The sequence below is a fragment of the Balaenoptera musculus genome, chromosome 14, assembly GCF_009873245.2.
Source record: "Balaenoptera musculus isolate JJ_BM4_2016_0621 chromosome 14, mBalMus1.pri.v3, whole genome shotgun sequence".
Taxonomy (NCBI): Eukaryota; Metazoa; Chordata; class Mammalia; order Artiodactyla; family Balaenopteridae; genus Balaenoptera; species Balaenoptera musculus.
In genome coordinates this window covers 13,283,469-13,306,110 of record NC_045798.1, presented here as the reverse complement: position 1 = coordinate 13,306,110, position 22,642 = coordinate 13,283,469, and the positions used below count along the sequence as shown (strand labels likewise).

Below are 22,642 nucleotides of genomic sequence, written 5' to 3'. Positions count from 1 at the left end.
CGCTAAAACTGATCCAGGAATGCCCTTGTATCCTGGAATATGGGAAAACCGTCTGAGAACATCTATGAGATGTGCTGATCAGGGGAGTAAAACTTTACTCTGGAAGGTAGAGCCAGGCTGCTGGTCAAGGACTGTTCAATCCATAATACTTAACACCTTTTGAATAGGCGTAGATCACTCCCATTACAAAAGCAGGATGGAAGGGGAAAAAAGCCACTCAACGTTTCAGTAATTCAATAATTTATTCCTCTAAAAAAGTGTGTAAAAGTATATAGCTCTCATTCACAAGGTATATATGAATGACATTTAAAATGGAGGCCTTTTAGTATTGTTTCTTTTTATCAAAGTCTTTTAGTGTACTGTACCAGCGCTATACTGTAGTTTTTTTTTAAATGAACTTCACATATTTTTGTATTCTTTCAAATTGTTTGCTATATATAAAAGAAGCTCACTGCAAAATGCTTGAAGGAAAAAAAGGAAACAAAAGAAATTCAGAACTTCCCAGAAATGTACAGCTTTTACATTTAAAAAAGGTTCTGAAATATACATACAAGCATGCTGGACAATCCCACCCCTCTCCCCTCCCCCATTCCCCTCTTTAGTTCAAACCATGGTAAGAGTTCTGATTTCTGCAGAATTTCCAAAATTAAAAATAAAAAAAAAATAAAATAAGTTCTCACTCTGTAGCAAATCCAGGGCTTGTACATTTCAGATTAATTCAGTAAAAAACTCACAAGTAAAATAATGCATATTTAAGGGAAATATTATACAGACTTTTTCACACAGAAGTACATAATAAGATTTTTTAAAATCTATTGCCATTCATTTATTTTTGCACAAAAACGTATAAATATGTCACCAGCTTTTCTTAACTTAAAAAACTTAAATAAAAGACACCAGATGAAAACTACCCTTTGCTGCCTTTTTTTTTTTTTTTAATTTTTGTAGGGGTTTTTTTGTTTTTTGTATTTTTTTTTCTTTTTTTGCTGAGAATTGGGTTTCTAGGGAAGAAAAGCCCCTGCATTAAAAACAGCCCATTAAAAAAAAAAAATTCAAAGTTCTGATGAATTCTGGGAAAAAAAGCAACCCCAAAGTGGTAAAAGATTACAAATATCTACTTTACAATTTGTCTTCTCACCAAGATAATTTTATACAAGTTTACAATCTTCATCATCTTATGCTCTTCAAAAGGCCTTGAGAATTTTTCCTTTCTGATTAAGAAAAAATAGCACTGCAATATTTTTAAAGTCAATTTTACACTGTACACATTAGATACAAATGGTTTGATATATCAGATTTTTTTAACCTATACACTGCGAAAGTCGACCCCTCCCCCCCAATTGGTGGTACAGAGAACAAAAGTATCCATTTACAAGTTACTTCTCTGCTTTCACATTCCCACCACACAACTTTTTTTTTAATATGTTTTAAACGTTAGATTATTTCAAGAAAAATACTTTTACAAAATCATATCAGTTATTACATTTTTCCTTTTTTTGTTAATAACCAGAATATGGAAGTCTCTTGGAAGAACTTTTAAAATTTGCATGATTCTCTCCACAGATGACTAGAGCTCAACAGCCTGACCAGAGCGGCTCATGGGAGGCAAGCCCACGCCCACTGCCCTCAGACAGAAACGCACAGCAAGGTACGGGTAGAAATGGAGTCTTAAAGACAACCCTCTCGGGCCTGGATAAAATACTTCAATTAGCCTTAATGATTTAAAAAGGCATGTTTTTTTAAAAAAGTCCCACCACGAAGGCTCAACTTCAAGTACTAATTTAATGGTTAAGTTGAATATTTCTTTGAAATAATATTCCTATGGTCCAGAAAAAATTTACCATATTTATAACTGATTTTATGAGCCAACACTTTCGATTGTGATATATACATGAGTCCCTTTTGATCTAATGAGAGGAGAGACCTGGCTTTCAGTAAGAATTCACTAGAAAATATATTTCCATTGTGACTATATAAAACTAATGAAGGTACTTGCCTCCATGGCTCTGGGTTGAGCTTGACTGCCTTCTGTATAAAAATGTTGTCCTTCATGAAACGCTGGCCACTTTTAATAAGGAATATGGCAGAATGTTTACCCAGTTTATTCTCAACAAAACCTACTGCTGGGTGGTTTTGAATATATTACTTGTAAGCAGGATCTCCCCAATTTGTTTTCACTCCTTTTCTGGCTTCTAGGACAGAGGTATGTAGTCAAAGAATCCTATGGTGGATCTGAGTTGGGTTTCAGCTACTGTACCTGGTCCTTGCGAATTAAAAAAATTAAAAGAAAGTCACAAACACCATATGACAAAACAACCTAAAATAAATAAACAAAATGAAGATGTCTCCAGACCTTTTGTATCTACACACAGGTATAAAGTCAACCAAAGCACTCATGCCAATCTAGATGGGAGCACTAGGGAGACAGAAACCCCATTATGAAATCATGTACTTGAGCTGGTTCTTGTTCAAAAGTCCCAGATTATGGAGTTCAGGTAACCCACAGGCCATACACCAATAACTAGAGGATTTCATCCAGAGGGCTAAACTGCCCTTATTAAACAGAGACTGAAGACACAGACTCTTGTGCAAAAGGATACTGTCTCTTCTGTTTCCCTCTTGAAAACCAACAACAAAAAACTTCCTGTGGCCCAGTGGTCTGGGGCCGCACACACCACAACACTGGCTGAAAGTCACTGCTTGTGGAAGTTTCCAGGTCCGTGAGAGAAGTGTCTGTGAGTCACTCTGGTAATGAACACTGCAGAAATGACATGTGCCTGCTGAGAAGTAATCACAGTGCAGGACTGTGCAGAGTGGTCTCAAGAGGAGGGAGTGGGGTATTTGCAGAGTGTAGCAGGTTCCTTGGACTGAGGTTGCGGGGAGAAGGAACTGAGCCAGAGAGAACAAGTGCTTTTCCGATTAGAGTATATTCATGATGGCGTTGTACAACTGAGTGAGCACCACAAAGTGGACGGGAAGGCAGGAGGTACGGTCCTGGGTGGCCGGATTGCACGTGAGCCAGGACAGAGCGTTGTACTGCTCCAAAACAAACCTGCCGGAGAGAACACACGGGTCAGGGCACCAGGCACGACAGAAGCCCTAATGTCATTCCATAGGTTGCCCCAGGCTCTTTCCCAGAGTTCGTTTCCTCATGTCCCCCCTTCCTTCTAGACCTGCACTGCCCAATATGGCAGCCACCGGTCCCCCACTCCGTAAACTCAGATATGCTGTACATAGAGAACAGGCACCGGGATTTCAAACACTTAGTATTTAAAAAAGCATGGAAAATAGCTCATGAGTATTTTTATATTTATTACTGTTCAAATGATAGTATTTTTTATATTTTGACATTGTTATCACGTTTTTACATAACTGATAAACTTATTACTAAAATTAACGTCACTGATTTCTTTTTAAAATTTTTCTAGTAGCCACATTAAAATAGTAATTGTATGTGACTCACGTTATACTTCTATTGGACAGTGTTGCTCTAGAGGCCCTGGAAGCCAAAATCATGTAGATTAGGTAGGTTCTTGCTTTAACTATAATTTCCAAATCATTTAAGAGTTAGAAAACATTAGGAAAAGCTTGCATATTTTCTCAAGGTACATGAAGAATGTTTACAGCCTGCTAAAGTACAAGACAATTCTGGGAGGTATTTCCCAGCTATGGAATTTATGTTTTACTTAACTTTATTTACATAATCTATGTCAGGAAGGGCAGAAAATGTTTCCAAAGTCAAGTGCTTTAAGTTCCAGACTTTGTCTTCTAACTATCCACCCCCTTATTCTGATCTATTTTCATCACCATGAAATGCCTCCTCTGAATGGGAAGCGAGGGCAGTTGTACTTGCACATAACTGCCGGATTTAACAAAGTATGCTACACTGTCTGTCCTATGCAGGTATTGGGGGGATGTGGCTCTCACTGGCTAATCAGACAGTGCTCCACTGCACAAAAGGTAGCACCTCTTCCACAAATACCACACTTTAATTAAAACACCTTGGAAAAACAAGAGTAAAGTATATAATTTCAAACTGTACTGCTATGTTGCCTAGGTCTGAATCTACCTTAAAACATCAGACGTGGTTTTGGAGTCAAGAGGATGTGGAACCCGCTGAGAATTCCTGGCAGGGAGAAGTTCGTCTGTCTGTGCTACAGAAATGTGGTGATGCAGCGAAGCCTGGTGAAAGAACAAAGACAGTTACCTTCCTGGTCTAGTCAACCATGGGGCAGAAATAAGGCCACGTCTACCAGAAGGAGATGCTCTCTAAAGTCCTTTGTAGTCAGGGCTTCTATTCTAAGTCCATGAATTTAAGCTGCTCAGTAACCCCAATGTGATCCCAAATAACTCCATATCCTAGAGTAGAGGAGAAAAAAAAGCTAGCTTTGCAAATGGACTGCAAATAATTAAATAGCGTCCCTCTTCAGGTTTTCATCTGTAGAAGGCTCCACAGTCGGGATGTGGCTGACTGTGTCGTGGTGGTGGTCTTCTATCCTGATCCCCGTACTTCATAACCGGCGCTGTGCCCTTCTTACAGTATCACATCCAAAGGCACCTGATGTCTGCTGTCATCAGCAGTAATATGACAGATCCCTGGATCCAGCAGGTACCAGCACGGTCCATCTACTATAAAGTTCCCCATCAATTTTTAACGTAATAGTTTTAGTATAGTTTTACTTTATTAATTGTAAAATATAAGAAGAGGCAATATAAATGCTTGATTCTCCTTACTTTTTGATTTTCTGATTAATGAGCTGCTGCTCTGGCAGCTTCAAAAGGTGACGTATAAATGTTTTGTTTTTCAGCACAACTATGAACCCATAGATTGATATCAATCTACTGCCACCATTGTTCATTTTAATGACTAAATGATCCCATCCCTGGGCAATGGGAACCCCTCCAAGTTGGCTACTGGGTCCTTTGATAAGACTCTAATAATCTTTGGTAGCTTCCTTGCTTTTAGGCGTGACAAGATGTCTCAGGTACACCTTGAATATTTCTTACTTTAGCCCTGGAATCAGTCATTTCCTCAAAGAACTCTGGTTCTTTTGAATGATAAACAGTATTGAGAAACCATAATTGTGTCAATAAAGGTGTTTATTGCTGCTAGGCTATCATGGCTCCTAAGCCTTTTCAGTAAACAGAGCTAAAGAATGTGTACACTTTTTAGAGAGAGAGGAAAAGATAAATAAATCTAGGTTCAGACTAGTAATTCTAATTGAGAGATTGCATGGATTTTTATATAAATTCTTTGATTTCATAATACTATGTTAAAGTCATCAGGAAAATAAAATTACTTCAATTGTTTTTGGTTTTAACCTTCCAGATTTATGTGTGTGTGTGTATGTATGTGTACGTGTGTGTATCTTAGTGATTACTCTGTAGTGGGACTTCTGAATCCAAAGGGAAATGTGCAGGGTTGTAATATTTGGCCTTCCCACCGTACCAGGGCCATCTCCCTACAGCTCTGCCAACAGTGTGTTGTCAAACCGTTGGCTTTTTGCCAATCCATGGATTTCATTCTAGGTTCTCTCACCCAAACTGGAAGTGAGAGATCTTTTGTTTTTAACTCTTAATTTGGATTAAAAATTTCCAAGAAATATACAGGAAGGCGCAAGCAGAAACATGGAATTTTTTAGCTGACTGACTCCTGCCCTACTCGAAAAAGGAACGCTGACTGCCTGTGGCAGTGGAGGAAGAGGACAACTAGTCATCATTATCCCCCCCCCGCCCCCCGGCGTAACTTCCCTGACCACAGTGGCTTATACAGAACCACATGGCCACCCTAGATGTGTCCGCTGAGCCGCGTGAAGTCTCCTCCTTGGGTGAATGCCGGTCATTCATTTCTTTGTGACACGGTTTTGGGCTCCTCTCCTAAATTCTGCTCTCCACCTCTGCCTGTAATGAACATACCCTCAGACTCTTAAGTAGATGTGAGAGAGTCGGGAGCAGAATAAGACTACGGTGCCCAAGGCAAATTCTAACCAAGACTGACTTTGAGCATACGTCACTCACCCCCCAACTTCAAATACGACACCAAACCAACCTTGAGGAAGAGGGGACACTGGTTCTGAGCCTGGGGACACGATGACCAAAACCACTGGGGGAGATTCTCAGCCTTGGCGGTCGATACAAAATACCCAAGGGCCAGCGGCTGCTGTTTCAGCTCCTCAGGCGCCTCCCTGGAAAGAAGACGCTCTCCCTGGCTCTGAAAAACAAAGTCCCGAAAGCATGGTCAGCATTTATTACCAAATACAGCTTTTTAAAAAACCAACAACTTTTTCAGTTTCAGGTGTACAACATAATGATTCTAACTAACTGTGGGAAATAACCACCACAATAAGTCTAGTTAACATCCACCACCATACAGAGTTACAATTTTTTTTTCTTCTGATGAGAACTTTTAAAAGATCTACCCTCAGCAACTTTCAAATATACAATATGGTATTATTAACTAAAGTCACCATACATTACATCCCCAGGACACTTATTTTATAACTGGAAGTTTGTACTTTTTGACCACCTTCACCCAACTTTTTATCAATTCTCCCTGCACACTGTAGTGACTAATCCCCTTCCTGGCAGCATCTCACACCAAAATGTCAACTGACCAAGAAAGGTCAACAGGGGAGGCAGTGTCTTTGCTGCACACACAGATATCTGATGAAAACTACGGCTCAGGCAGAAGGTACCAGTAAAACTAACAACACCAGCCAAGTAAATACAGGTTTATTTTCTCTGGTTCCTTTTCTGCAGAATGTAAAATCTGCTCCGTGGCATTATTAGGTAATTAATAAACTAAAAATGGAAAGAGTGGAATCTGACAGCTGAAGGTACCACCACACCCACGTGCTCTTTCACCAGCAACCAACCAAAAATACACGCGCACACCTGACTGTCCACTGTCAATAACGTTCTAACACTTCACCGGTATCTGACCTGCCAGCAGCGTGAGATCTGCTCCTGAAGAAGCCTTGTTTCAATTTACAGCAGTCCCGGTAATAAGGGACTCCCGTGAGAGCCTTACCGGGCGTTTCTGCAGTTGACATTTTCCTTGTCTTTGACTCTTTTAGCTAGCTTCAAGAGTTGAAAATGTACCTTTTATGCAAAAGCAATAATAAGTAATCCATTTGTTCTCAAAAGCCTTCTGTTTCAAGGAAGAAAAAAATCCTCAACTACTACACCAAGTTGTATCATTGCTGAGTTGGTTAAAAAATAAAAACTTACTGCAACCTTGAACAAATTTTTTCTCCTGTGGTAATTTCTTAACTGGATATCAAAGAATGTTTAATGGTTCGGAAAGAGGAAACGCCGAAAGCCTCTCAGGGGTCACCTGGCTGCAGGTGCTCAGGATTAGAAAAGGCCACCTGACCAGCTTCAGCATAGTGCTGTTTGAAGTGTGACATTCAACGGCTCGAGGTGCCAACAAAGGGAGAAAATAAAGCACGCCTCTGTTTCTCACAAAACTAAAACACTACACTTCAGTTACCAATTCTTTGTTATCGGAGGAGCTAAATTATAAAAACCAGTACTGGGAGGTAGCTGCTATTATTTCCATTTCACAGATAAGGTAACTAAGGCTGAGAAAGGTAAAGTAAGCTTGACCAAAGTCACAAAGCTAGGAAGATGTTCGGCTGTAATTCAGAGTGATGTTTATCAAGCTCCAGGGCATGCATTCTTAGCTGTAATGCTATTTGCCTCTAGAATTCACATTAATCCTAAATTAAAACTATCCAATGTAAAATTTGTGTTCTTGGTCCCCATCACAACAATCTCCAATGAACCAATAAATTGTCATTAACTGGCAAATGACCGGAGGAAATAAACACATTTACAATCCCTTCCTTGCAGAAGGGAGAATTAGGGGGCAGGCATAACATGAGGGCAGTCCACTGAGGTGGCCTTCCCTGGTTTCATCTTCTCTGAAAGTAAAGTTTTCAATCTTCTTTTCTCTAGACTGTCCTTCAGTGAACTCAGGGCTGGCAATAAAAGTCCCACCTAACAGAAACCTAAGTCCTCGAAGAACGTCTTTGTGCCTAATGAGTGTAAGCAGGTTGCTTATACTTGTCCAGTTTAAGATACTAGACATAGCTATTTTTCTGTCTTAACCCCTCAATCTCTTAACATTTTAAGTAAAAAGTGTAATACAGTGACAAGGCATGAATTACCCAGCTTCTAAAGAAACTTAACGTGAGCTGATGGCAGAACCTTTAACACTTCAATCTTCTGCTAATTCACCTCTAATATCCTGGGATATTTAAAGATGAAACTAGCTGTAAGCTCTGTTTTTTCCTTAATACTCTGGTATTAACCTGGACACTTCTCCAAAATCAGCCTCCTGTGGGCTCTTCCCACTCCTGCAAGCTGGCTACAGAGAACATCTAACGTGCCTAAATAAAGTCACCATGACATAAACCAAGACCAGTTAAGCTCCTTTCCCAATAATTAACCATCAACAATGTGTTATTCAATTAACACAGTTACTCTGCATGTTAAATAAGCAGGGTTATTGAACTAGCCTCTGAAAAGCCACTGTTCTGGCAAAAAATTAAAAAATAACTGGGAAGCAGCAAACAACCAAAATTAATTTTTGCTCAAAAACAGTAATTGCATAAAACCCTTGCAGCTGTAATGGGACTATTCTGATTAAGCACATTCATCAGGAATAATAATAACATGTCTTTAGAATTCCGGCTTTGTTCAAAATGGAACTACAGAGTCACGGTCCCACACTTACTTCTCTTGTACCAGGGACCAAGACCATCAGGAAGAAAGGTGCACGTAGTAAAAGGTGACGGCACTTCTAGAGGATTTTCCTGAAGGCTGAGGTGGTGTTAAACAACCTATTTCAAGTCGTCCTTACCCGACTATGCTGGAAGTGAGAGCCCACACCAATTCCAGAAGGAGAGCCTGGGGAGGGAACTGGGGAGGAGTTGGGAGAGGAATGGAGGTTCCCAGTCATTAATATGCCAATATCATTGTCCATATCATCTGGGAATGGAAGGTCAACAAACATGTCATCTAGAGGGAGAGAAAAAAAGGACAAAAATTAAAAAGCTAATCCATAGCCCCAATTTAAACCAATGCATGGTTTACTGGCCTATGACTATTACAGGCATGTGTTGTTAACAACTTAGTAAGACTTAACGCGTGCCCACTGGGTTCAAGGTGCTGCAGATTATTCTTGCATTTTGTACTCTCTCCAATGATCTCCTAATGTGAAGTATTAACAGAATGGAGAAATAAAGAACGTAAAACTCCACACTCTGTACAGCCTCCAAAGGCACATAAAAAGAAGGCAAAACATTAGCTAAAGAAGCAATTTAATTATTAAACAAAGTTAAAATTGACACCATCCAAGAAAACAGCAGACACCATCTATGCATCCAATTAGCATCTAAAATACTTAAGGCTGAATTAATGCATGTTAATAAGTGTGAACTTGCCCTCAAACTGGAGGCCTATTATACGAGCAGATCAAAGCATGATATTTTTGTTAAGAAATCCTCTCTCCTGTATCATAAAAGTAAGGTACACGCACAGCAGAAAATTTGGAAAGAAAAGTATAAAAGGGGAAACCCAATCACCATGAACATTTTTGCTGATTCTTTTTCTGTATTTATTATTACACTGTGATCATATTATGTGTGTTTTCTATATACACACACAGAGGACGGTATCCTTTTACCCTTCCCGTTTAACAGGAGTAAATGTTGGTAGCTGCTAAAAATTCTTCAAAAAACAATGCAAACAGCTGCATAATACTGAGCGTTTTACAGTTTATAAATAATCATTGCCTAACAAATGCCTTAAGATATTCAAACCATAAAAATCTATTAAGAATAATCAAATAAGGGGACTTCCCTGGTGGCCCAGTGGTTAAAAATCCACCTGCCAATGCAGGGGACACGGGTTGGAGCCCTGGTCCGGGAAGATCCCACATGCCGCGGAGCAACTAAGCCCGGGCGCCACAACTACTGAGCCTGCACTCTAGAGCCCGCGAGGCACAACTACTGAGCCCGCATGCCACAACTACTGAAGCCCACGTGCCTAGAGCCCGTGCTCCGCAACAAGAGAAGCCACCGCAAGGAGAAGCCCGCGCGCAGCAACGAAGACCCAACACAGCCAAAAATAAATTACTTAAAAAAAAATTTCAAGACTAATCAAATAAGGAGTTGTTTTAGAGCAAGTTAGATTCCCAGTGATCAGCTAAAGACAGGTGCTATCTTCATACTGCCTAGCAGTCTTCATACATTTCAAATCAGATCAAGAAATCTTTATTGAAAGAGTGACACCCATGTACAGGACACTATCAAGCAGATACTATTTTTTTGCCTTTAATGAAAAACAGGAGAAAGCTAATTACCCAAGAGAGGAAAGTGTTTATTTGGTCTTGGCAACAGTGCAAATTAAATCTTCAAAACCAAAAAGATTCTCAAACCTTCAATTCCCTCTTCACATTTCATATGCTGTTCACTACGACACAGAAGAACCTGCAGCGGCCCAGCGACTCTTTACTCCAGCACTGTGTCTTGTTGAGGGAGCGGAGCCGCTCTATGCATACAGGGTCTTCCACTCACCGTTGTTGGGGCTAAACCCATCTTCATTGGGATAGTTGGCTGGAGCCACTTGGATGGTTGACGATGTTGGGAACACCAAGATGTGTGTACAAGAAGCATCTTGAGGGGTGTTAAGCTGAGATGACTGCATGTTCAGTGCAGTACTTCGGCCAAAAACAGAGCCCATTGTGACAGCATCTTAAAAAGGGGGAAAAAAATGTATCAATGCCTTTTGTGCAGCAGTGAACAACTCCAGAAATGACCTGAGCTGGACTGATGTGAGTCTGACACAGCTGCCATGACGGATACACATTCACAGTTGAGCCCACTTGTCTAAATAGTTTCAAGAAACTGACTCAGAGCAGATTAGCTATGATAACTCAAGCCACATTTCACACTGGCAAGGTTAAGAAAAAATTGGATTGAGTCGATCAAATATGTTTTAATTACTTAAATAAGAAGTATTTCTAAAAATAAAACTTTCTTTCCTCCTGTGACTGCTAATAATTTATAACGGACTGTTCTCCCAAACAATGCAATTCTGTAGAAATGGTACCATTCAACTAATAAATGTTACAACTAATATTTATTGAATGTGTACTACATGCCAGATTCTGTACTGAATTCTTTATTCATATCATATCATTCAATCATCAAAGCTACACCTCAGAGGTAGGAACTACTACCCCCATTTCATGAGGAGGACAGAACACAAAGAAATGATGTAACTTGCCCAACTGGTGCAGGTGACAATGAACCCAGGGTCTGACCAGCAGGCCAGTACAGACATCTGTCTCTCTCTAGACTGACCACAAGCAACCACATTCTCATACCACAACACTTCTGTTGATTTTTACAGGGAGGGGACAAGGGTCTCCTGTTTGATCAAAGAAATACCTGGGTGGTAAAAACAGGTTTAAAAAATATAAAACTGCTTAGCTATTAAATTATAAAATAGCTTAGTTGCTGTTTTTAAAAAAATTCTGTGGCCATGATGTTTCGGCTGCCCACATCTTGGCACTTACTGAGTTACTGTGGCTAGCACGCACTGTGCTCAATGCTCTACCCCGTCTACTTCACATTCATCCTCAACCACAGAGAGACTCTAAACGTCCTCTTGAGGCTGCTTGAAGAGTCTATCAAATACCTTTCTTCAAAAGGGTATTAAAATACATATCATGTTGGTGCCCACTTAAGTCACTTTTGGAGGGTGAACTTCATACACTAACAACAGGTTGGGGTCAAATAATTCGCCATGACTGTAAGAGCTCTCAATCACACCCAGGACTTGGGCTCTCTCCCAAGTGATGGTCAACAAAGATAATAAAATCACAAACCACTCCCCTTGGAAGAGACCAAATGGTTTCCATTTTGAGCCCTAAGTACAATTTTTTCTCATAAAGATAACAAAGATACATTCTATACTTGTGTGTGGACTTAAGATTGAATGGACGGAACTGTTCTGATACCTAATTAACAAAACTGGTGAGATTTACCTGGCATCACTACAAAGGACCCCTGGGGCTCCATGGCAACCAGGCAGGCACTAAGGATAGAAGGAGAGTCTGCGGCAGAGATTCCACACATCCGGCACACGTCCTTGAGCCGTTTACTGATTGTCTGTAGTGAACATTCTCCAAGGAGGATACTCCAATCTGGAATCAAATATCACAATCACACAGTCTTCAGAAATTCATATTGATGTGAGGTTTGAGCATTTTACCAGTTTTGCCTGATAATTGAATTTCTAGGATTGGGCCCTGAAGGGAATATGGCTTTATACAGGTTCCCCTCCTTGCTACAAAGAAAATGTTACTTGACCTCGATTACACTTCATTAACAAAGAAACAAAGGCCAACGACTACAGAGACTGAAATCATGTCTGAAATGACCTGTGAGTCCGGCACAGACCCGGGCAGACTTAGGCACTTAAAATACTTTTCAATGGTGATGCCAGTATGTTCTGTCCTTTCTCCTTCTCCAGGTCCGGTTCTTTCACTACCCCTGTGAACACTTTTCTTCAGAAGAGAGCACAGTTTGGGGTGAACCTCAGTTTTGTTTACTGCTAACGTAGATTGGTGGTTTCATGAAACGCAAGCAGCAGAAGAAACGAAGGGGACCCTTTCCTGGCATGCCCAAAGATCGGATAAGCAATGGGTGCAAGTAAAGTGCTCCAAATGATGCCACATTAATTGTTCAGATTAAAAAGGTGCCACAAATTTTCTTTCTATCATCTGTTTATTGCCTCCAAACAAAGGCACTATGTCTCCTCACAGAACTGTTGAGGGTAATGTTACTCCGGGAATTGAGAAGCACTTGGTCCTCCCTTTATTTTGACCCCCGACACACATGAAGCACGTCACATTACTGCAGCCATACACTGCTGTCATGGCACATCCCACTGATGTAACACCACTCCACCTCTCTACCTCCACAAACTTTTTTCAAACAACCTGCTCTCCCCTTAAAAAGCACGTGGAAAAAAAAAAAAAACTTTCACATTTCATATTCCTAATGAACACTGAACTGAAGTGGCTGAAATAAAAGGGTCAAGGAACATGGAGGAGGGAGTATTTTTAAAAATCACAGAAATACCAAAGAGAAGTGAGTTCGGTACATAAAAACCAAGTAAGAAGGAGAAGACGGTATGATTATTTTTATCACAAACACTGGTGATAAAGAACAGAGACTCACAAAACTGACTCTGAAATCTGTGGACTCACATCTGATACTGCCCCACAGAAATGCAACGTGTTGCAGACCTCAGTTCCCCAAAGGAAGAAACTGTAGATTGGGAAGCTGATGTCCTGGACACTAGGCTTTTCTCCGTGTTTTTACTCCTTGAAAGTACATTTTCTCTCAGTCTTTTGATGGAGCCCCCAGTCACACTTACATTCTTCTCCCCCAAGAGATAAGAAAGAAGAGTATGTCCCTTCTAAAAAATCATAAAAGGGAAGGCGATGGCTTTAATAATTTTCCAAAATACCAAGTAACTAGACTACTAGGCTACATTTTTATCCCCTCTACTTCTTTTCTATTATATTCTAACTTTTCCCAAGGGTTAAGAGTAGCTCAAAGCCTTTAAGAAATAAGATTGACTAAAAGGCATACTAAGAGAGAAGATAGGAATTCTGACAGAAATGAAATGATGAATCCCCTGATGTATTAGACCTCCAGGCTACTCATACAGATTCATTATAAGTATAATATTCTTTTAAAAATGAAAAGGATAATATTTTCTATTGGTCTACAGTATAATTTAATACAAAAAAATTCTGTGTATAATAGATTCCTAAGAAAACACTTACTTAATACATATTAATACATATTATATAATATGTATTATATATAATATAAATATTATACATATATATTATATAATATTTGTATAAACTGCTGTTAAACCCTAATAATTAACTCACTTAGGCACTTACTACACTTACTACAAGGCAAGTTATATCTGTATCAGGGGTTTTATTTCAGGGTTTCCACAAATACCGGATATAAGTTTCATGTAAAGAAATAAGATGCACACTCTAACGCAAGGGTCAGCAAACTACGGTCCGCAGCTCACATCCTGCCCACCACCTGTTTGTAAACAAGGTTTTATTGGAACACAGCCACACACAATTCACTGGGGTATTGTCTATGGCTGCTTTGGCATTACAGTAGCAGAGTTGAGTAGTTCAACAGTGACCAGCTAGCCTGCAAAGTCAAAAATATTTACTACCTTGCCCTTTATAAAGAAAGTTTACCAACTCTGTTCTAATATATACTTGGCATGTGCAAAACCACCAAGCTAATTTGTGACATATGTTTGCTTTTGTGCAGATGTTAGAAAAAAACCTCTCCTGGGACTTCCCTGGTGGCGCAGTGGTTAAGACTCCGCGCTCCCAGTGCAGGGGGCCCAGGTTCGATCCCTGGTCAGGGAACTAGATCCCACATGCATGCTGCAACTAAGAGTTTGCATGCCATGACTAAGGAGCCCGCGAGCTGCAACTAAGGAGCCCATCTGCTGCAACTAAGACCTGGCAAAACCAAATAAATAAATATTAAAAACAAAAACAAAAACTTCTCCCATCTATATGCATATACTGAACTTTTTATAAATGTGTCATTAATCGATAGGGTTTTAAAAAAATAATCTAGGCCTGTTCATATTGCTCATATAAAACTGTACAAGTAGCTACACTAGGATAATAAATGAGCTGGGCTCAACGCCAGGCAAGGCAGCTGCCAGTGGTCAGTTGTGTTATGTTGCAGTTACTTTTAGTGCTTTCTTATATTTATGATAAGAAATACAAGCAGTTGGTAGATATATTGGGAGATTCAACTTAAAAAAATCTGCTCTCTTAAATTTCCAGACTGAAGACTATCAGACAGTGGCAATGTGAATAAAGACTCTTCCAATTTGCAACTACTTGTCCTTGTCAATCAGGATTATCTTGCAATCATGCCACCAAAACAAAAATAAATACAAAGCTCATCACCGTCAACCACCAAAAACAAACCAGCAAATGAAAGTAAAGGCTGTATATGACTTCTCCTCTCATCCATAATCTCTGTTATAAAATTTTCCAGTTAAAACTGACTTGTTCTTCTCACAATATATAAATGTTAGAAATTCTAATTTACCAAGTATCATTTTCATATTAAAAAAATTCTTTTTCTGTTTTATATACTGGGGTTCAATGTTATATTTAAGATTTTCTTTGTGTAAATGATTTTGCTAATGAAAAGTCTAAAAGCCACTGGTTTATCCTGTACATTTAAAAGAATCAGAAAATATAATCTGCTTTATTCTTACTACCAACTTTATAATTTTCTCCCTCAGCTTAGTTAATGACATTAGCTCAGCCCTTTTCCTTTCCTTTGTTTCAGGAATTTCTCACCTTTAAGTTCCCCATGGCCAAGACGCCCAAGTCGCCCAATTACAACTCTCCAGGGCAGAGATGTCATTTGGACAATACCTATGCACCATTCCCATAACTTCTGTAGTCCAATTTTACGTGCAGATACTTTACTCCTCCGTGATCTAAAACAGACATGGAAAAGGGTCCCCAAATGAATCAAAGCTATCATTTAGTAAGACAAAACCAAGAAAATTCCAAAGAACCCACCCACGTGTTACCCACTGCATTTAGATAGGAAAGTTAGAAAGATCCATTATCTGAGAAAAGGCACAGCATCAATTTACACACACCATAAACACCAAGGCTCCTCACCTGTTTGGTAAAGCAATATTTACAATACATGTTTCTAATAATTCTCCATGGAGGTCAGTGCAGGAAGCCAAAAGCCAGCGCTGGTCGTGAGACAGACAATAGCCCACAAAGAGCACATTGTATTTCTGGCTCGCTTCACCGAATGTCTCTCCCAGCTCTGTTTGCTTGTCTTTGATTGGGGCCAGTATAAAAGGAGGGGAGTAAAGCTGGATTGGGCTGGGCCGCTGAAATCAAAATCAAAATCAGTATCAACACAAAGCCACTCCATGTTTACAACAAAACCCATACAGCACTGAGGGAAACCAACAGGGAGAAATGACAATAGATTGCCTCCCAACTAGTCCTATATATACAAATAATAATGATACAAAAAATATTGTTTAAGTTATATAAGGTAGGGAACCCAATCAAGCCAATTATTTCCTTATTAAAAGAAATTATTATTGGCCCAACTTCATTAGTCATTAGGAAAGTGGATTAAAACCACTACACACCCACCAGAATGTCTGAAATATAAAGGACAGAAAACATCAAGTATTGGTGAGAATACAGGGCAATTAGAACTTTCACACATTGCTGTAGTATGATGTGCTTCGGAAAAGCATTTGACAACACCTGTAAAAGCTGAACAAACACATACCCTCTGACCCCCCAAAATGCACATATATGTTTACAAAGGACAGGTATAAGCATGGTTACAACACTATCAATAGCTCCAAAGAGAAAATAACCTAAATAACCATCAACAGTAAAATGGATGATAAATTGTGATAAAGTTACACAAGCAGAATATTAAACAGCAAAGAGAATGAAAAAAACTACTGCTACAAGCAACAAAATGGATGATTCTCAACACTGAGTAAAAGAAGCCAGACGCAAAACACTGTAAATTATGATTCCATTTATATAAAGCCAAAAACAGGCAAAATTATGCTGTTGTAAGTCAGAATAGTGATCACCATTGGAGTGACTGGAAGGGACATTAGAGAGGTTTCTGGATGCTTGTTATGTTTTGTTTCTAGTGTTAGTTATGTAATATTTTTACTTAGTGGAAATTCATCAAGCAGTATGCTTAAGACTGGGTACTTTTCAGTATGTATATTATACTTTATGATGTGTGTGTGTAAGTAATTTAAGAGATCAAAGTGTTAGCTGTTACCTAAGACAAATATTTTAGATAAACTGTGATGAAATTTAATTGTCATCTCTGTTTCCAGCTTGACATACATTTCAATATCTAGTAAACTACGGTAGGGGTCAGCAGACTTCTGTAAAGGATCAGACAGTAAATACTTTAGGCTTTATGAGTCTCTGTCACATAATCTTCTCTTTGTAAAAATGTAATAATCATTCTTACCTAGCTGGTCATACAAATGCAGGCTGCAGGCTGGATTTAGCCCACAGAGTTGCCAACCCCTGAACTATATAGCATAAGAAACAGTAATAATGGAATTACAGAATTTTAAACTTAAAAGAGACCTTGGAGATAAGTTAATCCAATTCCTTCATTTTAGGGATACATATTCAACAACTTGCTCAAGTTTCAAACCTTATCACTGATCCATTCACTCTCCACAGACCCGGAAATTCCACTCCTAGGTACTTACCAAGAACGCTGAAAACATATAGCCACACAAAAACTCATACACAAATGTTTAGAGCAGGGTTAGTCACAATAGCCAAAAAGTGGAAAAATCCATATGCCCATCCACTAATAAATGGAAAAACAAAATGTGGTCTATCCATATAATGGAATAGTACTTAGCCATAGAAAGAAATGAAGTACTGATACATGCTATGACATGGATGAACCTCGAAAACATTATGTTAAGTGAAAGAAGGCAGACATAAAACATTCTATATTGGAAGATTCCATTTACAAAAAACATCCAGAACAGGCAACCCCACAGAGACACCAAGTAGAACAGTGGCTGCCAGGAGCTTGCACGAGACTGTGCCACTGCAGAAAATGAGAATTCCTGGAAGCAGGGGACTGGTGTCTTGTTCACCACTGCACAGCTGACACCTAATACAGTGTCTGGCACACGGTAGGCACTCAGCTATAGTTGCTGAATGAAAGTACAAAATTCTAGCTGCAGACTGAGGGAGAGGCAGCATTTAGCAATTAGCCATTGCACCTTAATGCAAGTAAAAATTTATAAACCTCAGTAAATGTTCACAGCATTTGGTTCTTACATTTTTCATTAAGTCAAATGATTGATTTCTCTCTTCCTATTCCAAAGCAAAAGGAAAGAAAGAATAATTTTTGTGATTTATTTTAATCTAAGCCTCACTATATATCTCATGAACTCCCATGGTGTTCTGCCAGTACGTTATATAATCTTTTAAAACATTACATAATGCCTCAGATCTTAATATAGGTAGTCAGCCTTTACTCTCTTCTCTGAAAATGCAGACTACTATTAGTTGTCATTTGAAATTGTGATAACTTCTTACCAAAGCATAAGGAATGATTGCACCTGAATTGCAGAATAACCACAAGAGGTGAAAAACTAAAAGGTTCAAAGTTTATAAAGAAAGGCACAAACTCAATTTCTGGACACAAATTTGAAACAAGTAGAAACATATTTATTTTTATTCTAGAAAAAGCTAGTAGTAGAGAAAACATATGACATGCTCACAAAAGTAAAAAATACAAACTCAAAAGAATAAACTAACCTAAAACTGCCAAAGATAGAAATTTTCTATAACCCCAGAGTGAATGTAAGTTGTCAGCTATGCAGTTTCCTCTCTTGGGACCAAGCTGACCTGAACCAAGTTACAACAAATGCAGTACTAAGTAGTGCGTCATTTTTTTAGTTTTCCAGAAAAACTTACATTACCAACTAAAATTAGCAATTTTTGGTGTTTTTAAGTTCTCTAATGGTGAAGAGGTGTTTGCTGGCCTTTATTAATGGGTAATTTTTCATGCAAAAGTTGTGGGAACTGATTTTTGAAGGCTTTGAGAGTTCTAAACACTGCCCTGTATATCTACCTTCAGGATAAGGTGATTAGTAAAACAAAAGAAGTGTACAACTTCTGTTTAAACCATGTTTTGCTTTGGTGTTTTAGAATTCCCCCTGAGGTACTTATCTGTGGGAAATAGGCTTACAAAGATGGAGAGAAAAAGTGTTCATTTACACACAGAAGCACTGAGACAAGGGGAGGAGGAAGCATCAGAAAATGAGGGGCCCGTGCAGAGTAAACACATACACAGCGGCTGTTCCAGGAGAAAAAAATGAGCTGGGAAAGGTAGAGAGTGATTTAAGACACAGATTAGCTTCAAACAATAATGAACAAAATAAATATAGGAAAATTGAACTTTCATAAGTAAAAGGGATAAGTGTATTGTTGCCTTAGGTCTTACATCAAAAAATGGCAAGAGTTTGCTTGCCTCTTTTCTCAAAAAATTATACAAGTTCAGAGAAGTATCTCCTCTATTTCAACTTAAGGATTAAAGACACCTACCACTCTTATAATAAAGGTAGAAGACCAACCAAGCAAGCAACTCTCCTGGCTTGCATCTTCAGCATAAAAGTAGTGTTTTTGCAAATTTCTGCCCTGCTGCTACCTACCTCTGGGTTCTTGAGCGTCATCTCAATGCTGGCGGCAGGCCCAAATCCTGTGAGGGATTTAATGTGGATCTGTGTAGGCAGAGGTCGCCTGCACTGGCAGTACACTGAAAATGCCATGGACTTCAAGTATTGAATGTAGAAAACTTGTTCATCCTTCATTGTCTGCAGCATGTACTGGCAAGGCACAATCTACAGACACAAATACAAATAAAACTAGAAATAGAGATCTAATATGCTAACAAGGCAGTTCGAAAATGAAATGGTATGAATTCTTTACTTGAATGGGGGAGGCAACTTTAGTGTTAAAATACAGAAATGCCAAACATAGTATAATTCAATCTTAATTCCTTTCAGTGACATGAAGTCCTATATTCCAAATATACCAGCAATTTAAGAAGAGGTGTCACTCTGCTGGTCAAGTTACACTGTCACTTAGAAATTACCCTGTTCCCATTTTAGAGATAAATTCTCAATTTATTGTTGCCATGTCCCAAAATTTAAAAACTTGCTTTTAAATATACTTCTCACTTTTGTAAGGTATACGCATAGTATGCACGGCATCTTTGGAATTACTGTCTAGTCATCTGAGACACAAACTTCAAATCAATGAAAAACTACCAACAAACTATACTGGTAGCTTTAATTTCAATCTTTTAATTCTATAATATGGCTTGAGTTAAAGTGACAGAAAAACAAGAATCCAAACACCCAAGACATCATTTTTCACCTATTAAATTATAAATTTTTAAAACTTATTACACTATAAAGCTGGCAAGGGTGCAGTGAAAATGGGCATGCTCCTTCACTCCTGAAAGAAATGTAAATAACTATAACCTTTTGGGAGAGGAATTTGGCATTATTTATCAGTATCTTTATCTAAGAATCCACTTTAAGAAATGACTTGAAATGTGAAAGAGAGATTATACCTAAAGATGTTTATTATGGCTTTATTTATTTATTCATTCATTCATTCATTTACTTATTTATTTATTGGTCACGCTGTGCAGCTTGTGGGACCTTAGTTTTCCGACCAGGGATTGAACCCAAGCCCCGGAATTGGAAGCACAGAGTCCCAACCACTGGACCGCCTTATAGTTGTATTTATAACAGTGAAAAGGTTAAAAAAAAAAAAAAAAAAAAGTAATTATATCTAACTGTAGAGAAACAGTTACACATGGAAAATATGCAGTCTATAAAAAATATGTTGCTTGGTGAGAATTTTAAATAAGGTGGAAAAGTATTCATGAATAACTGTAAGTACAAAAAGACTAAAAATTACGTGAAAAGTATGATCTCAATTGTGTAAACAAACACAGAAAAAAGGCTAGAAAAACACCAAAATGCTAATAATGGCTGAATCTAAAAGGTAGAATTAAGAATACTTTTTTCTATTTTCATATACATACAATTATTTAAAAAATCATGAACCTGTTTACTTTCATAAAAACAACAACAAAGTAAAAAATAAACTTGCAAATAGTTACCTGGAGAATGAAAGAATTTCTCATATGCTCAGGTAAATTATCCAGCATTTCTGTGTAGCAGCGCATCAAACTCAACAGCCAAAAATTTCCAGAAGTGGAGTCTTCCTCTGCCGTATAAGTGAAGGGGTCCACCATGTAAATGACAACAGCTGGAGGGTAGGCTTGGCTGTCTGCAGAGTCAGGCTCCGTGGGAATTCCTATCCTCTCCCTTTCTGTAACACTGCAGAGAGAGTCACTTATGAGATGCACAACATAAATATAAATTATACAAAATAAATCAATTCCAGAGCACACTGACTCCCTGGACAATGATTACAGATTAAATGCAACATTAATATGTACCAAAATGAAGGCAAACCAAGTCAGTTAGCATCCAGATGGATGGAAAACAACAATATGCTCCTCTAAAATGGGAGATCTTTTTCAACTCCCCCCCACCACATCGTGGCTTCATTCTACAAAGATGTTTTATAATGCTGTTACATTAATAGTAAGAGCTTACTATTACTATTATCCATATATTATGTTCATATAATAAGAGTATTAACAGTAATATTAATTACATTAAGTATATTAATTAGTAAGTATATATTACCATTATACTAGTAATATAATAAGTTTATAAGAAGTTCTCAAGTTTCTTAACACTGAACTATAGACTGACAGTTGTTACTCTCTTGAGGGAAGAAGAGAAATACACACTTTACAAGGTTTAGAGACTCATGAAGTTGAGGGGGCTGGGGGTGCAGAGGAAGAGCAGACAAGGGGTCCGAGCTGAAGCCACTCGTCTTGGTCAGAGTACCGTACCTTTCCTGTCCATCCTGTGAGGGCTGAGAGGAGCTCTGCCCAGGCTCAGTGTCTCCACCACAGCCTATGCTCCCTTGCGTTCTCTCTGCAGAGCTGGCCCCAGCGCTGGGGTTCTGCCCTCCGACACTACCACTGAATCCTGAAGAAGAGGTAGTGCTTATCTGGTTAATAATGGGAGCAGAGGCAGATGTCGAGGCCGGTGGCACAGAGGAACCAGATGCGGAGCTACTTGCTGCCGGGTTCACAGAACTGCCATTGGAGGTGGGATTAAATGCACTGCCAGCTGAGGGAGCTGCCGATCCTGGATTTGAAGCTAAAGGCCCCGCATTCCCAGGTGTAGCTTGTCCCTGTGCTGCTGCTGGTGGGGTCTGGTACTTAGGTGGTATCAACAGGCTGCTGTCGAGCTGCAGAGTGGCTAGATAAGGTGCTGAAAGTGTACACGCAGAGAGGTGACTTTAGGAATGTTCTGCAGTGTCTGGCTGAAGCAGATATTTAGAATAGTCACTTTTAAAAAAATTATGCTTCCAGGTTGCATTACTCTATGACACCCAAAATGCTATCTCTACCACTGAACATAAGCTTGTATGTTCTGTAAACATGGAAATAAACATGGAGCTACTTATTATAAATTCTGGGGAAGAGCCTAATTTGGGGGGGGGGAGAGGAGAAAATCAATCATTTGTAACATTTTCCTTTCAGACTGATTCCACACGCCTTCACTGAAAACTGAGAGGCCGTATATTCTACAGCCATCATGGTATATTATGCTCCTATGTGCATAAGGCTTTGTAAGCATCTAAGATTCTCTTGGGAATCTGGGTTAAAATTAAGCAGTTAATACCAAGTCATGCTGCTACATTTTTGAAATGTGGAGTAAATTAGATATGACTTCCTTAGGCTACTTTAAATAGCTTTTAAAGAATATACATGCACATAAAAATTAGCATTTAACTACTTAGAATGCAAAAATTAGACCTATATCAACACAG

The 22,642-nt window shown here is 38.9% G+C and overlaps 1 protein-coding gene across 2 annotated transcripts in view; it reads right to left on the bottom strand.

Moving 5' to 3' along the window:
• Positions 1-922: 922 nt before the first annotated feature.
• MED13L (mediator complex subunit 13L) overlaps positions 923-22,642 on the bottom strand; it is a 295,113-nt gene continuing 273,393 nt past the window's right edge. For both annotated transcript variants that reach the window (XM_036874359.1, XM_036874358.1), the window contains exons 21-31: positions 21,654-22,080; positions 20,847-21,066; positions 19,363-19,551; positions 15,788-16,011; positions 15,455-15,597; positions 12,059-12,217; positions 10,584-10,760; positions 8,867-9,024; positions 6,050-6,211; positions 4,070-4,182; positions 923-3,052 (exon numbers count right to left, since the gene is read on the bottom strand). In XM_036874359.1, the coding sequence (XP_036730254.1) occupies positions 2,920-3,052; positions 4,070-4,182; positions 6,050-6,211; positions 8,867-9,024; positions 10,584-10,760; positions 12,059-12,217; positions 15,455-15,597; positions 15,788-16,011; positions 19,363-19,551; positions 20,847-21,066; positions 21,654-22,080 (2,105 nt within the window). In that variant the 3' untranslated portion in view covers positions 923-2,919. The remainder of the gene's footprint in view (positions 3,053-4,069; positions 4,183-6,049; positions 6,212-8,866; positions 9,025-10,583; positions 10,761-12,058; positions 12,218-15,454; positions 15,598-15,787; positions 16,012-19,362; positions 19,552-20,846; positions 21,067-21,653; positions 22,081-22,642) is intronic.